Below are 18,171 nucleotides of genomic sequence, written 5' to 3' on the forward strand. Positions count from 1 at the left end.
CAACAACTTTATTTAACCTCAATAAATGACAATTTCAAATGGTGCAACTTAATAATGAAGTGACTTTCAACTGCATTATGATTTCTGTTTAGAATATAAGTTTTATTTTTTTAAATAGATTGTTCCCATAGTTTTTGAATTCTATCTCCTGAATGATTTCGTTGGCTTGAAAAGTTTTCTCTATCATTAAAAAAGAGTTTGAAAATTAAGTATTAATTTAATGGTTAAAATAATTAACGGTCAACAGAGAAGGTCAACAGGAGGTGAGCTAAGAGATGTTTCATTTGCTCCTCGAAAAATGCTGAGCTTTATCCCTGCATTAAACCAAATAAAGAAAAAATTATCCTATCTGGAACACAGCATTTCAACCCACTATGAATTGTCTTCAGAGGGCAGGTCTAACATTCAGAACTCCATTTAACCTCATGCCCTTAGCTTACACTAACAGACAATGAAATAATCACTGGTATGAACATAAAATAGGACAGAAGCCAAGAGAAAAGAGACTTTCAAAACAGGTAATGTCAACAGAGTCAAATGCTGCCCAGAGACAAGTGTCATAAGAAAGCAAAAATGTCAGTGATAAAGATTACGAATGAATAATAACAACCACCTTTGGCAACAGTGGGCAAACAGGTATTTTGAAACAATGTTGTTAGAGGGCAATCTGACAAAACCTTACACAAATTTAAATGTAAATTTTCCTTAACACACTCACTTATAGAAATACATATTATTGAACTTGTACAAACTGCACAAACTATGAATAAAAATTTCTCTTACAACACCATTCATATCAGAGAAGAATGGAGAAAATATAAGTGTCAACTGGTAAAGGAGTTTCTTTATAACAAGAAAATACATGTTAAATAAGGAAACAGCAATACTAGTGGACACTTCCTTATTTGTCCTTTATATTACACTAGAAAAACATGCTAATTTACATGTATAACATGCTTTGTAAAAAAATCAGCAGCCTTAATATTGAGAAAATTCTGATAGGATCTAAAGAGAGTAAAAAAGAAAAGGCAAGATAATATCCAAATAACACTGAACAGGTATGCCGCAGTACCTATTTTAATCTAAAGCACATACTATTTACTCGGTGATCCAAAATTCTAGAAAATCACAACACTCAATGTACCATGCCACTGCTTTCAACACTGATAAAATATCTCACAGCTCCGAACTCTTCTTGGCTGATAGAGACTCTGGGGTAAAAAAATGAAGGTAAAATCAAGCCTGCAACACAGGGAAAACCATGTAACTGATATTTCATAACTCTTCTGGCACACTGAAAGTTTCTCACAGGAAGATGGAAGACAAAAGGATGCAGGGTACCATAAAAACTAATTACCCTATATTTCAGAAACAACTATTTAGATGTTGTTCAGTCAATTATTCTTAAACTGTATCCATTATTTCATTTTCATATAAGAAGTCAGACATCATAACATCTCCTTTGCAGAGGTCATTTTAACCAAACTACAAGACAGAATAAAAACTAGCGGCCAAGAAACAACAGTGACAACCTGGCTCACGCAGCTCTGTTCTCATTAAAAGATGTCTCAGAAATACCTTCAAAACAAAACCTTCACAGAAAAATGAAATGCATTTCTGTCAAACTTATCCCCCCCCCAAAAAAGAGAGTTTAAACAAGTTTATACATAAACACTTGCAATTTTAAGAAGAAAACATACCTGAAAGGAAGGCTAGTTTTTTCTTCAGAATGGGTAATATTACTGAAGCCTCCATTTTCCTTCCTCCAGTGGACTTTCTCACTTCTGAAAACACAAAAAGTGAAATGTCAACCACAAGATGATAATTGCTCTATAAATATATATTTATGATTTCTTACACCAGAATTCCTAAATCTCAGCATTGCATACATTTTGAGTTGGATTATTTACTTTTTTTTTTGTAAGCAGCTGTCCTGTACATTGTATATATAACACTTAGCAGCCCTTAGCAGCACCCTTGACCTCTACTCACTAAAATACCATGAGCAATCCCCATTCCCAGTCAGGACAACCAAAATGTCTTTAGAATTGTCAAGCATCCTCTGGCAGGCAAAGCCACAGCCAGTTGATAATCACTGGCTTCACTGTTTTTCAGAGCAATACTCTTGGCCAGAACAGTACCTGGGTTCATCTCAGTAACTCCATAAACTAAACTGTGGAATAAAACAAAATTAATCAATCAAACAGGCAATCATCTCTCTACTGGTCTCCTTATTAACTGTACAGCTTAATTCCAAAAACCTGATTCAGTTCGACCAAAAAATGGCTTTCTCAGATTTCTCGCTTTTGTTTCTACAGAGTATATGTTACTGCATCTTTTCCTCATGTTAACCTCAAGATATTTCTTAATGCACTGTTTCAATTTTTGCCCCCACTGTTGACTATCTCCATCTCTCCACATTTTCTATTTTTAAATTCTCCAGGAAAAATATGATTAGCCCAGTTTATCTTTTGGTACCCCGTCCTAATTCAAAATTCTTGGTTTGGTTTTCTGGTGTGCACTTGGCCACAGCCAGGAGTAATGTCGAATACAAACTGAGACTACCCAAACAGCAAGGGCTGAGGGACAAGACAATCTCCCTTAAAAGGGACCTTTCATACAGCAGGCATCTGAAGGCTCAGCCAGCCCTATATACTAACTAAAAAGGATTTCAAGGAGAGCAGGAAAACAAAACAAAGCAAGAAAACCAAATGTTCAATTATATCATCCACCTATATTTAGTTTCATGTCTCAGAGAGTACTCTGCATTGTATCTCATCCCTCCTTCCCCGGTCACACCTCACATCCACCCACCATCATAATGTATAGTAATAGTTCCTTGGAGTACACCGTGAAATTACACTGTATTTAATGAAACCATACTCTCTTTTTAAAACAGCCTGTTTTTTCAATTGAGATACAACTGACATTACATCCACATTTGTATATAGTGAGGAGTGATCACTACAGTAAAGCCTGCTTAACATCTGTCACCATATGTAGCCACAAAAATGTATTTTCTTGTGAAAGGACAGTTTCGACTTACTCTCTTAGCAACTTTCAAATATGCAATAGAGTATTACTAACTAGAGTCATCAGAAAGCATACTCTCTTGAAAATAAGTTTCTAGGAGAGTAGTAAATATAACTCTTCTATATGAAAGCGCATTACTTATTCCGCAAATACTGACCATGAACCTATCCTCCATTTTAGGTTCTGTGCTACTGAGCTAGAGCGGAAACCTAGTCACAGCCCTGCCCTGGGTCAGCTGAGGAAGGGGTAGAAGGGGGAAAGTAGCCTTTAAGAAAATCCCACATATTAAGAGAAAAATGTAGCCAATATTTTTCAGATATAACCAAGTAAGCAAGACTACTTAAACAAGTGCATTACTTTACAGCTTTTGTGTGCATAATTTTTTAAAAAATGACCACTATTTGCACCTGTATACACACAGTCAAACAAAATACAATATATTCTTAGTTTTATCCTTGAATATTTGCTTGCAATTTATTCATTCATTTTTGTTCTACAGCAGCACAAGCTAACATAAAATTAGTAGGAAATATAGGAGAAAAGCTCATATTTTACGTTAATCTAAAAGCAGTAACATGTCATGTTTCCAGATCAATATCTTGACATGAGGAGTCTGAAATTTAGCTCTACAAGAACTAGACAGGTCCAATTCATAGCTATGGTCCATTTTCCTGTGATTTATAATGATGGTAATAATGATTATGAAAATTAACATTTACTATGTGCTTTAGTACAAGGCATGCATTATTATAAGTGATTTATTTGTATTAATTTATTAAACCTTACAACATTTCTATAAGGTAAGTACTATTATTATTCCCATTTTGCAGAGGAGGTAACTGGACTTACAAAGGCTAAACATTGCCTAACATCTCACAGCTAGTAAATGGGGAAGTTAGGATTGACATCCAAGCAATCTGGTTTCAGTAACACTGTTCTCATATTGCACTATCAGCTTCCCAATAAAACAGCTCAGAAAATATCCAGTGACATTTGACTGAGCAAGACAGAGCTCTAGACTATATGCAAAATTAAAATATCTAGAAAATACACACTGGTATGTGCCACTGCTCTGATTCATGCTAAGGCACCAGCACCTTTGCCCACCATTTGTTTTGCATCATCAGTGTGAATGTCAATGCAGTGAAAGGGGCAAATAATGCCAAAGAATTACTATTTAAACTAGTTTGACCTCACAGACCTGTGAAAGCTAGAAACAGACAAATTGCTGAGCCAGGCTGTCAGTGAGATGCTCATTGACGAAGGAATTCCAACCTTGAGGCAGTAATGTAGATAGATACAGGAAAAACTTAGTTATAGAAATAGAACTAACTGGCTTCCTAACAAGAGTTTTCCTATGGTATTAACACAGACAAATTTTCAACTGCCTTTGATTCCTTCTTATTTTCTGAGCATATTTCTCCATCTATCTCATCAGTCCTGTGAGTTATACAACATCCTTCCAATAAACACCTTTTTCTGCTTAAGTTAGCAAGAGTCCAGTTCTCTCTTAGTTGATAGAGAAACTTGATTGGTATAGAAACAAAACTGCAATTTAGAGTTTAGTAAATCATATCTGCAGTTATTTTAATGCTTCTTTTTAAAAATAATTAGTTGTTATTTATTCTGAATGAAAATGTTCATCAATACACTGAAGTTTTAAGCCTTGCCACATACAACCCAATTAAGCAGCACCTAAGAAAAAAGAACAGCTGGAATCCCTAAGATCCTACAAAGCATAAGAAATGACAGCTGTGCCCTGACCACTGTGGTTCAGTTGGTTGGGTGTCATTCTGCAAAGCTAAAGGTCACAGGTTAGATTCCTGGTCAGGGCACGTGCCTGGGTTCAGTCCCCAGTCAGTCAGTCAGGGCGTGTTTGGGAGGCAACCAACAGATGTTTCTCTCTCACATTGATGTTTCTCTCCCTCTCTTTCTCCCTCCTTTCCCCTATTATCTAAAAATAAATCAATAAAATCTTTAAAAAAAAAGAAATAATAGCTGAAGAGTCCTGTGCTATCTAAGCTTTACAAGTCAGGTTATTGATTTTTTTGCCAGCTAGTGCCAAATTTTTCATTATTGTGATCGCCATACACTTAGAGCAAAAAAAAATATGTTTTCAGCCCTGGCTGGTGTAGTTCAGTAGACTGAGCACAGGCCTGTGAAGCAAAGGGTCACCGGTTCGATTCCCAGTCAGGGCACATACCTGGTTTGCGGGCCAGGTCCCCAGTAGGGGACACATAAAAGGCAACCACACACTGATGTTTCTCTCCCACTCTTTCTCCTTCCCTTCCCCTCTCTCTAAAAAAATGAATGAAATATTTTTTTTAAAAAGATGTTTTTCAGTCCAGAAAAACCCTGACAAATTATGATATCCAAAATATATTTTACGTTACATCTCTGTCTCCTGAGAAAGAGACGCTTTATCCAAATTCATTACTACTTTACAGAACCACCTCAGGATGGCAAAATACTAAATTTTAAAATTTCAATAGCTTTTTAAAGGACATCCTGAAAGTAATGACAAAGTAACTTAAAATAATGAGAAATAATAGGTGTTTGGGTACGGAAGCCAAGATCAAATGAACTAATGGGTAAAGTACGAACAGTCAAGAGATGAAAGCTATAATGTTTACTCTTTATACCTCCCTTTGCTTCTGGAGCCCTTTTCTATCAATCTCTTTCACTGTTGTTATAAAAGAGTTGGTAATGAACAACAGTGATTACTGTACCACTAGTTCCAATTAAACAGTTTTTCAAAAGTTATTTGATTTAGACTTTTTAGCACAGTCGTAAAAAACAAATAAAATTATAAATTTGCCTATCTCTGGTTATCTTATGTATCCTATAGTAGTTAAAACAATGTATAAAACACACACATACACAATCAAAAATCTTGCAAAATATAACTATCCACTACCATCACCCCAATAAAATGTAAACATGCTCTTCTCCAATGGGATAGATACAGGAATCCTCTTGTTTAATCAACAAGAAGTTGTTTATTCAATCTTAAATATATTTAAGTGGCATATATTCACAAACAAGAAATGAAGCCATTGTCATTTATCTGATATGAATTAATGAACAAGTGGCAAGGAAAACATTTTTTTAAACTTGCCAAGTAAAGCAGGCTCAGAAATAGGAAAATTAAAAAACTCACAACATGCTTAACAAGAACATGTCTTATTTCATATATGGTCATTTAAAATGACATAAGTCACAATTTATTGACTATAAAAGACAGAAAGCCAGAGTTTGTAGTAGATGAGGTACCTTGGAGACTGGTGAATATAAAGAAAAATGTGCAATCATACTGCATGTTACCTTCAACAAAAACAAAACACATCAAAGTAAATTAGTATCATTTCTAGGTGCAAAATAAGCCCTACGCATAACAGCCCTTTTATAGTTAGTGATAATGAATTCGGAGAACTAGAAATATAAGAAGGCAAAGTTTTAACTGATATCTGTATCCCTTTTCTTTGAACATCTTTCCAAGATCTTGCAGAGTTAAAAAGAGGAAAACGGGGGCAATCAAGTAGTTAAACGGTATGTGTCTCCCCAAGAGCAGAGACCAAGCCTTATTTATCTTTGCATTTATTCACTCATTCACTCATTTAACAAACTGAGTTATATTGAGTAGGTACATTTATTAAGTACCTACTAGATTGAGGCAAGGTTAGGTATAGACATACCTGGTACTGAAAAAATATGTGACAAATGGGTAAGTGAATGAACAAATAAACAAACACATGAAACAAAAAGCAAAACACCCTAGGAATCCTAACACTATCACAACTACCTGGATGTTACTGCTTTGTGACACAATCATTTGATCACATATGATTTTCCTTAAAAGTAGCTTCTCCCAGCTTCTTTCTACTGTGACAGCCTCTCACAGACCCAGCAGCTACATAAACTATTGGATGCTTGAGAAAAGCAAGCCTATGCATGCATGGATGGTGAGAGGAACATCAATGGGTGCTATCAATGGGCAGCCAGTAGAGGGCAGCAGAGGATATGTTGAGCAGCAGAGGATGTGTTGAGCCTCAGGAAAACAGGATTGCAAGCCTTTTAATCAAGATTTGGGCAAATCACAATTTATAAGAGACTGTAACTGATGATATGAGGGGATGCACTGGAACTCCTCTCCCAGCAAGTATAAATCAACCAGTTTATTTGGAAAATTTAGTTAGGTTCTTCAAAGAGCATTTTAACAACCAGTGAAAACCCATTAGGATAGCCCTAAGGCTAACTACATCATCTCTATTAAGTGTATATCATGTAAACTCATAATGGCAATGAACAAAATCAGAATGTGGGCTCCTCAGCCTTGCATTTTCAGAAAAATATATTGTCCTTAGAATCATATTAGAAATACTTTCAACTGTTTTTATGAAGAACAACCTTAGAGATTAAAATAAATGAACACACACTTAATACAGCACTCTCAGTAGTACCTAAGTGGGTTCATCGCTCCACATATTCGTGTATATAAAATTATACAAAAAAATCAAACATTCTTCAACTTCAGGATAACACATCCATAAAGCAGATTAACAGTTAAATATTTATGTGAATTGTTATTGCAGATGCCAGTGTATCATTATTAATCTGGTTTTCCAATATTGACAGTTCTAAATGAAAGGTAAGCAATTCTTTTGGAAAGATTTTAAATGGAAATGATGAAACAAGGTTAACTTTCACCACAATACAGGAATATCCAAAACTAATTCCTCTAAATAAAATTCAAAGCTAAAATATCACTGTATCAATACAATTTTTATGAATGATCAGGACTTAGTTTATTCAGTGAGAAAGGATGAAAAGGAAGAAGGCGATGGAAAGAGATTTTGCACTTTCTATGAAACTATCAATGATTTACCCTGAAAAAAAATTCTACATGGAAGTCCAGTAGAACATTAAGTCTTATACTGTATTTAAACTTAAGAAGTTAAAAAGTCTAATGGTAATGACAAACCACCACTTAAAAACTCTTCAAAAACTACATATACTCTGGTTTCTCTTCAGATCATATAAATCTTTCGCCTTTTACAGAAACTACGAAATAAGCATCTATCCCTATACCGCTCTCCTTGCCCTGCCCCTTCTCAACAGGAGCCGCTGGACACTGCTGTTTACAAAGTCAGAAGCTGAGGGAAGTCAGTTTCTTTTAAGAACTTCCTCACTCCTCTGGCTATTCTACCAGACCCTTGGGGATACAAACCTCCATTTTTGAAGATCAAGCTTCAAAAATTCCTTAACTGTATAAATATTTCAAATCTTTGGCTTTTGTTATGTGTGTTTATTATATGATAAATCCTCAGAAATTTGGCTGCTTCTTCACCAAAACTGGGGCAGCAAAAGGAAAAAGGAATATTGCTTTAGAGAAGGGAATCCGGCTTGTGGAATTCCAGGAAGGTAAAGATATTTGTAGTATCCTCAGCTGTAGAGGATGGCTAGAACTTCATTTGCTGCTAGAGCTCTCCGCAATGAGCTTTCTACCCATAGGGCTTCTTCACCCGAGTCTTGCACTGAGCTCCAAGAAGCCTAGACCACTTCCTTCTCAAGGGCAATGGTTGTGTCCACTGAGTTCAACTGACTGAATAAGTCTCCTTTCATTATGTTACAGAACAGAGGTCCAAGGGGAGAGCAATATTTGGCCCACCCAGGGACACCAAAAACTGTTACAGAACAGATACAACGGAGCCAGACTCCAGAGGATGGTATACTAATACCACCTGGACCACTTACTGGGCCCCATCACCAATCGCCAATTGGAAAGACATCTCTCAATGCCGGAGATTTGTGAAAAGGAAAGGAAATGTTTATTTAATGCTATACAGATCTAATGCAGTAACTGAACGTCTTCATTAAAATATCAAAGTCCTTTAGGATATCCACTTGCGCACTATGTGCTCCCTTCTCCCCCTGTCCTAACTCCGGTACCGTATCTCAGGAAAAGAGCACAGGTCCATTTTTCCAGGCCCCTAGTACCGTCAGCTGTGTCACCATCCAGGTACGATCTCCAATTAATCCAAAGTCATGTGGCACCTTCTCATGGTCCACTGGCAAGAGTTCTTTGTACCCATTTTTCCAGGCAAAGTCTCTCCTGCTTCCCAGGCCACACGGCCCAAAGCCACATGGGCCTCTTCTACCAAAGCTGCAGGGGTCTGCACTCTGCCAAAAGCACGTGGCTTTCTTCTTCACCTGGCTACAGAGGTCCCCACTCTGGCAAAGCCATGTGGTTCTCCTTTACCTGGTCAAGAGGGGGTCCTCACTCTGCTAAAACTGTGTGGCTCTCTCCTACCAATGGCTGCCATGTCTGGGTTTAAATCCCTGAGCCAATCTTCCTCTGTACCCCTATTTCCAACTCCTCCCATGATCAGTTACACCTGCCAGTATTTCTATGTTATTGCAAGTTTACTGGGCTGCCATCGTTAGTCTGGGCAGGTATGGCCCCATGTCCTAGAGCCAATCTTCTCCAAGCTCCCATGCAGGTGCTGTAATTCGGGGGACCTGCCCCCTAGTTACATCTTGGGGGGAAGTGACTTCATCCCCGTCTCCAAGCCTGGCCATAGCCATTTAACATAACCAAGTGACCCACCAAAGGCTATAGATATGTTAAATGACTACACCATGGATTAGCTGCAAGGCTGTGGCTGTACAAAACAGCTCTGCATGTTCCTGCTCCATGTGTCCTTTCCCCCAACTCACACCTATGGGGGAAGGGGTGAGGACATTTTATATGTCTCTCCAATAATTCCTATACAGTTTGAGTTCTGGACCCCATTCCAAATGCCTTTTGGGGGGCCCCCTCTTGGCTTCACCCTGTATCAAGAGGAGGAAGCAAATTCAGCCACAGTAACTTTATAAACCCATGCTCTGATTTCTAGATCTCAATCTCTCTTAACCTGCTGTAGGTGTGTTCTACCCTCTTCTTGACCTCAAAATTTCTCTGGGTCATCACCAAACTTTCCTCTCCTGACCTTTATCCTGGGAAAATAAAAGTATTCTTCCTCTATCCTTAGCAAAGACATACATGCCTTTTATTGAGATGATCTCAGACTAAGCCCAATATTCCAGACATATAATATAGTCTAATGGATCTGAATATAGGTGCAGATGCATTATGGGGTTCCTAATATTGGGCTGCCAAAAAGTTTGTTTAGTTTTTCCTGTACAACAGCTCTAGTAGTGCTTAGTTGTCTTTAACTTCAAAACACTTTTGTTAGGTTGTATTATAACAGCTGTCACACTAGCATGCATTAAAAAAAATTAACAAAATTGGTGAATTTTTGTGCAGCCATTTTAATATTGAAGATGGAAGAAAATAAGCTACATTTTTGTTGCATTATACTTTATTATTTCAAGAAAAGTAAAAACACAACTGAAACATAAAAAAAAATTGTGCAGTGTATGGAGAAGGTGCTGTGACTAATCAAATGTTTCAAAGGTGGTTTGTGAAATTTCTTGGTACTACTGCCATTCTGGCCAAATAACTCTTTGCTGTGGGACTCTCTTACGCACTAGAAGATGTTTAGTACCCCTTCAGTAGAGGCCGCCAGAAGCTGTGGGTAGAAGCCAATAGTGGGAGACAGGTGAGATACTCAAAATATCCAAATCAATGAAGTTATTGGTGAAAATAAAAATTGTGTCTTTTATTTTATGGGAAAAACTAAATGGACTTTTTGGCCAATCCAATACAAAAAATTGGCACACAAATTGGTTTTTGGTATCTAATTGTTTATATGTTGTATATCACACATATACAAAAGAGTTCTTTTATTCAAATGAAATAAAATACATGTAAAATGAATTGAAATTTTGGCACTAGTAAGTTTTTTGGTACATATGATGTAAATATTTGGTATACAGCAAAGACTACACTAGGGAAAGAAAAAAGTACCACAATTAAAAAAAAATATTTAAGTTAACTAAAAAGATGAAAAATTATTTAAGAAGTAGAAATTATATTATTTCCTAGGCAGAAAGAAGCCAGTGAAAGATGTAATTTTCCATCAAATTAAAAGTCCTATTTTAAAAAAATGTATATCGTACCATTTTTTTTACATAAAAGTACAAAAATACTGAACATATTGTAAATCTTTTCATTTATTTAGCAACTTAAATGTCATTTCACCATTGCATGGAACAAAGTAATAGAAGATACATATGGAAACTATTTATAGAATGATCACCTCTTTTTAAGTTGTTGTTGTTTTTTTTTTGAGAGAGAGAAGAGGGAAGGCAGGGAGAAAGAGAGGGAGAGAAACATCAACTGGTTGCCTTCTGTATACCCCCCAACTGGGGACCAGACTGAACTGGGAATCAACCAGCGACCCTTCCCTCTGCAGGACAAAGCCCAAACAACTGGGCCGCATGAGTCAAGGCATGATAACCTCTTTCTTTTAACCCTCATGAGAACGGTTAACAATACTAGCTAGCTATCTCTCACAAGCAAAGATCTCCCCCCGCTCAAAACCCCTATAGGATTCTGCTCCAAAAAGTTGTCCCCCTAAAAGACAGTTTAGTGCAGTGGTAAACATAATGGCCTCGGAGCCAGGGTATGCCCTGAAGTAGGCCATTACTGGCAAGGTGGTTTGGGCAATTCATTTCATTTTTAGGGAATGATCGTTGAACTTAACTTAGAGGACTGATGATTAGGTGAGCTAATGTACAGCGTTTAATATACTCCAGGATGGTAAGCACTCAATAAATGGCACCTTTTAATTGTAGCTAAATGTTTCTTCCCCCACTAATTACTGGTTTAACACCAATATTCTCCACTGAGGCCACAACCATGCTGTCCCCACCAAGGCCTTCTTGGTCTAAAACACTAATATGGTTATGACTTTATTATTAGTAATTTAACATATCCTGGCATTTTTTTACGTTCCAAGAATGTAATGTTATACTCAGAACAACATACAATTTTATTAATATCCCCTTTTTTTCTGATGCTAAAACTGAGGTACAGAGAAGTTAATTAAGCAATTTGTACAAGGCCATATACAAACTAACAGATTTATAAATCACAGACTTAAAACCTAGAGAACATCTAGTCAAACCCTTTCATTTTATTGATAAGGAAACTGTCTTAGTCCATCTGGGTTGCTATAACAAAAAAATACCATAGAATGGGTGGCTTATAAGTAAAATAAATTTATTTCTCACATTTCTGGAGGCTGGGAAGTCCAAGAACAAGATTCAATGTCTGAGCTGAGAGCCCACTTCCTGATCTACAGAGGGCCATCTTTTTCCTCACATGGTAAAAGGGGCAAAGGAGCATTCTGGGGTCTCTTTTATCACAGCGCTAAGCAACTCCCAAGTTGGGGAATTTACCTCCAAATACCATCACACTGGGGAATAGTTTTCAACACAACATTCGATCTAAGACAGAAACTGGCATCTAGAGATACAGACTTACGCTGCTAAGTACAAGGGTAACAACTTGAAACCCAGGCTCCTAAACCTCTGCACGGTGCTTCTCTTCACTGTATTCCCATATTGTGCCATGTACAATGTGCACTTTTTTGCCCCAATTTTTTAAAAAGATTTTTTATTTATTTATCTTTAGAGGGGAAGGGAAGGAGAGAGGGAGAGAAATATCAGTGTATAGTTGCCTCTCATGCATCCCCTGTTGGGAACTGGCCTGCAACCCAGGCATGTTCCCTGACTAGGAATCGAACCGCAATACTCTGGGTCGCAGGCCCGCGCTCAATCCACTGAGCTACACCAGCCAGGGCTCCAAATTTTTGAGGGAAAAATAAGGATGTGCATTATACCTGGGTATAATGATTACATACCCTGGGCATAGTAATCCCATATACAATGTGCACAAAACGTGAATGCACATTATACACAGCGACACATGGTATGCTATCACATAATAAAATCAGTACTAAAAACATATGAGTAGCACAGAACTATTATTTTATATGTTAATAATTTTTAAGTGGAAAATATGTCCCCACAAAAACTAATACACAAATGTTCATAGCAGTGTTACTCACAACATTAACTTAAGACATGGATACAACCCAAATGTCTGTCAATTCTGAACAGATAAACAAATTTGGTACATCCATATAATGGAATACTATTTGGCAATTAAAAAAAAGGAATGATAATGGTACAACGTGGATAAATCTTAAAACGTTAGGCTAAGTGAAATAAACCATATGCCAAAGGTCATGTGTTATATGATTCCATTTACATGAAGTATCCAAAACAGGCAAATCCACAGAGAGAGAAAGTAAATTATGACTGCCTAGGACTGGAAATGGACGCAAGAATTCTTTTCAGGGGTGATGGAAATGTAAAATAAAACTGTGATGCTTCTGTAAATCTACTAAAAATCACTGCACTGTATGCTTAAAATGGGTGAACCTTATCGCATGTAAATTTTACCTCAATAAAGCTGTCAAAAATAATTTTAAAAATAAACAAAACTGCCCATTTTGTCAATCAGGAAAATCTGGATTAAAATGATGTGTACTTAAGTATTAAAAACTAAAAATATGAAAGCAGTATGTTCCAGAAAATCTGTAAAATGAATTGCATAGGCTGAGCAATTTATCCCCCAATTTCCACAATAATTAAAGCACACTGCTATAAAAGAACTTCAGCTGCAAAAACAAATTTCTTTCAATCTGGATGGGGTAAAAACAACAAAAAAAGATTAAATTGATTAACTATAATAGGAAAGAAAGGAGAATATAAGCAATATTGTTGATAGCATTTTTTTGTTCACAGATGCCCAAACTCTCTATTCTTCTAAATAAATTGGTACTAGAAAGGCAACTTAGATTTGCTTTTCGCTTTTAACCTGTAGGGAGGTTTATAAATAAATCTCTTACAGTATCTCCAAGTTTTCACTCCAACACATCAAGACATCCAAAATTTTATTAAAGGTATTTCTTCTTTTCAACAATATTATGTTTTGAAACAAATTAAGCTTGCTTCTGAAAAAGTATAAAACGTGCCTTGGAATTTAAAAAATAGTAAGACTGTTCTATGTTCCCTAAAAACCAGAGCTTAGAGAATCACTGTATGTAAATCACTTTGGAAACATCACATATACTATAGTAAAAGTGGAATCTCACATTAGTTATGTTTATTTTTTTAAACCTCCAAATAAAAAGAACAACAATGACTAACATGACTGAGAATGTTCTGTGCACAAAGCAGTATCCTATTCCCTTCATGTGCATTGTTTAATTTCTAACTCACTACAATCCCATGAGGTTAACATTATTGTTGTTGGCATTTAACAGCTGAGGAAACAGGCTTAGTGAGATGAAGAGAGGTTAACCTGCTCAAGGTCAAGGAGCTCCTAGGTACCAAAGCTGGCATATAAACCTAAGGCTGAGTCCAAGACTTTAATTATATTACTCCTCATGTTCCTGTTTAATGGAGTAACCTTTATTATAATGAGTAATAAAGGTCTTTAAAATATCTCAAATAAAACTGTTCACTTTTTAGATATAACATCATTAGGTTATGCTTGTTAAGAAGAGTATGTTCTACTTTAGTGACACATACTTTTACATTCACAAATGAAATACGTCTGGTATTGCTGTCATTGAAGAGGATGGGGAACATACATCCAATAGTATTGGCCACACGTTGGTAACTGTTGAAAGTTTATGACAGGTATAAACAGTGGTTCGTTTTACTGTTCCCTCTGTTTTTGTACATTGGAAAATATCCATGATAAAATTAATATTATTAGATCTTTAACACAAAAATACTGTAAAAGAAGAGGCTGTAATCCTTTTATTTTACCTAGGAATATTTTTTATTTCAAAATCAAGACAGAATAGACCATACATAATTTTAAAATATTCACATACTATCATATTCTAAAGTCCTTTATAACAAGAGATCTGAGTATTTAGTCCCTACGTAAGCCCACGGAGGAGGGGGACTAAAAAGAGGCAGGCATGTAGAAAGAATACCTGCCCTTGCTGTTTGCTGGCCCTGGAGACTTGTTTCCTCTTCAGGACTTTTTCACTTTGTGAATAGACTCATTTTCTCAGCAGTCACCTTCGCACTCTATCACTATCGCCATATTCTATTCTTTAAGTACTAAATAACTAAGGCAAGCAAAAGTTTATGTCCACAATATGCATTCACTGTGATGTGTGGCTGCTAAGAAGACCAGACATCTCTCTTTTTTTTTTTTAAAAGATTTTATTTATTTATCTTTAGAGGGGAAGGGAAGGAGAGAGGGAGAGAAACATCAATGTATGGTTGCCTTTCGTGCGTCCCCTGCTGGGAACTGGCCTGCAGGAAACCTGCCTGCAACCCTGGCATGTGCCCTGACTGGGAATCGACCAGACATCTTTTATACGAAGAATCCATTAAGTATACTGTTTGACCCAGAAAAGAAAGAAGGCCCAAATGTTTTGTGTGTAATACACATTAACACTTAAGAGCATGTTCCAAATTTTTTTTTAGTTTTTTATTTTACTTACTTATTTTTCAAGTACAGTTTTCTGTCTATTTCTCCCATCCCAGCCCAACCTGCCCCGTGCTCCCCACCTCCCTCCCATTTTTATCCCCCTTAGTTCTTGTCCTTGTGTCCTTCATACTTGTTCCTCCAAATCCCTCCCCTTTCCCCTCTGGTCACTGTCCCCTTGTTCTCTATTTCAGTGTCTTTTGTTTTTATTCTGCTTGCTTGTTTGTTTTGTTGTTTAGCTTCCTGTTAAAGGTGAGATCATATGGTATTTGTCTTTCAACACCTAGCCTATTTCACTCAGCATAATGCTTTCCAGTTCCATCCATGTTGTTGCAAAGGGTAGGAGCTCCTTCTATCTCTCTGCTGCATAGAATTCCATTGTGTATATGTACCACAATTTTTGGATCCATTCATTTATTAACGGGCACCTAGGTTGCTTCCAATCTCAGCTATTGTAAATTGTGCTGCTATGAACATTGTGGTGCATAGGTTCTTTGAAATTGATGTTTTAGGATTCTTAGGATATAATCCTAGCAGTGGAATTGCTGGGTCAAAAGGCAGGTCGATTTTTATTTTTCTGAGAAGTTTCCATACTGTTTTCCATAATGGTTGTACCAGCCTGCAATCCCACCAACAGTGAGCATGTTCCAAATTTAAAAACAATTTCTTTTACCTATATAGCCAACAGAGCCAAAAAAATTATTTCTGAAATTAATGTAGGTATTGGCTCAGTCCTTTAAACGTGTCTATTTAGTTTACTAGAACAATGCTTGGCACATGACCAATACACAGTAAATATTCGCTGAATAAACTCCTTTCTTATGATCCTGCCAGCTTTTTCATTTAGGTACCACTGGGCAAAATAATTAGGAGGCAGAAGTAGGAGGAAAAAACAAACTTAGATAATTTTAAACTTGACAAAGCACTATGAATAGAGCATGCATTACTCTGAACAGAATATTAAATTACATAGTTCAAGGACCTTTACTGTAATCTGGGGACCTGGCCCATCAGGATCATGAATGGAGAGGCACTTTATAAAGCCTTCTTTATACTGAGCCAATTTCAACTTTCGCCTTTTAGAATGGTTTATTTAAATTTACTATATGTATAGTCTATGAGTTTGCATAATCTGTATTTCAACACCTGAAAAAAGTCACTATTTAGCATGATCATTTTTTCATTTTCTGCAACTACAACTTCACTTTTATTACAGTACTCACCACCACCCTCTCCTCCACCTTACTTTTTCACCTTAATATCTATCTACAGTTCCTAGTTATTTTTTTCAGTATTTAGATAGCTCCTGACTCTAGCACTCATATCTTACTTGGCATATTATCCTATTCTGTAGAACCCACAAAAGAACCACAGAGGACACTCTAGGATTCCCCTCAACAGTCAAAAGTAAGTTATTGCTAGCAAGTATTTCTAATAATCGAGGCAATATCATTTCTGTCACCAACTAATACTATATTCTAGAAGACTTGTCAACGGAAATTAGAAAAAATATTTTTGTAGTAACATGCAACATACAAAGTCAATTTTTAATAAAAAACTATAGTGCTTGTTTACACAAAAATAATTTAAGTTTAAAAGGACTTTCTCTAGCGGTGCTGCCTCAGTAACACAGGCTGCAAACAAGGCCCTCCACCTTGTTTTATCTTGCCGGCATCTTGTTTCTACCGGGGTCAGTGCATGAGCTCTTGCTTAACAGTTAAGGAGTAGTTACATTTATACAGTCCTAGAATTACATTCAGCCCTTTGAAGGCAACTGCGGGGCTGATTATGGGCCCCACGCCCCCTGAAAATGAGTTTGACATCCGTGCTCTAGAACAAAGCATACCAGTTAAGTAGGAGGCCCCAAAGTAACACTTCCTGTATTTAGTAACTTGTTTGTGGAGCCCCTGAAAACCTTAAGCAAGTTGCTTTGCCTCACCCTAGTTTTAATGCCTTAAGAGGGCCCAGGTGCCATTCTGTGTAGGGAGATACGCCAGAATTCTTATATTAGATCCCCCTTTTAGTTAAGTGCATTACATTGGCCTCAATGCTTAAAATTAAAGGGACCAGACAGACTTAAGACAATCACCCTTCCTGAACCCCTTCCTTATTATAATCCCTCCATCTCCCAGGAATCTATCTTGGTATCTATCAACCACTGAGGCAAACTGAGAGGCACACAACCCTTTCTCCTGCGCAAGAGGAAATAAAGACATCCAACAATCAATACTACAGTGGCAGAGGAGGGGATTCTTAAATCAATATTCTCTTAAGACCTCTTAAAATATCAGCCCTGCTCACAGAAATGCAGAAGCATGAGCAATCTACATAAAATTATAAAAACTGAAGTCAGTACAAAAAAAAAGCCAAAAACACTAATGTAAGATTCCAAACTGAATTTTATCTTTTTAACTAAGCATTTGAGATATTTAAAAAAAAACACTCTGGAACAGAAATTTAAAACCTAAACACAGAATGGATAAAAGCAAAGAGAAATAAATGAAAGAAGTGACTGAACTCAGGTAAAAAATAGAAGAAAAAGACAAAATCATATCAGAATTGAAAACTAAATTATATCATGCTGAAGTATAAATTCAAAAAAAAAATTAAAGGCATTAAAAGGAAGAGTAAAAGAAGAGTCCCCAATTCCAGGCCCATTATTAGGAGCTGGG

The 18,171-nt window shown here is 36.7% G+C and overlaps 1 protein-coding gene across 1 annotated transcript in view; it reads right to left on the reverse strand.

Moving 5' to 3' along the window:
• SESTD1 (SEC14 and spectrin domain containing 1) overlaps positions 1–18,171 on the reverse strand; it is a 98,114-nt gene that overhangs the window by 61,205 nt on the left and 18,738 nt on the right. Inside the window, exon 2 of the mRNA XM_037130031.2 lies at positions 1,701–1,784. Within this exon, the coding sequence (XP_036985926.1) occupies positions 1,701–1,755 (55 nt within the window). The 5' untranslated portion in view covers positions 1,756–1,784. The remainder of the gene's footprint in view (positions 1–1,700; positions 1,785–18,171) is intronic.

This window comes from Artibeus jamaicensis, unplaced genomic scaffold (genome assembly GCF_021234435.1).
Source record: "Artibeus jamaicensis isolate MK-2021 breed Jamaican fruit bat unplaced genomic scaffold, CSHL_Jam_final contig_391, whole genome shotgun sequence".
In the NCBI taxonomy this organism is placed as follows: domain Eukaryota; kingdom Metazoa; phylum Chordata; class Mammalia; order Chiroptera; family Phyllostomidae; genus Artibeus; species Artibeus jamaicensis.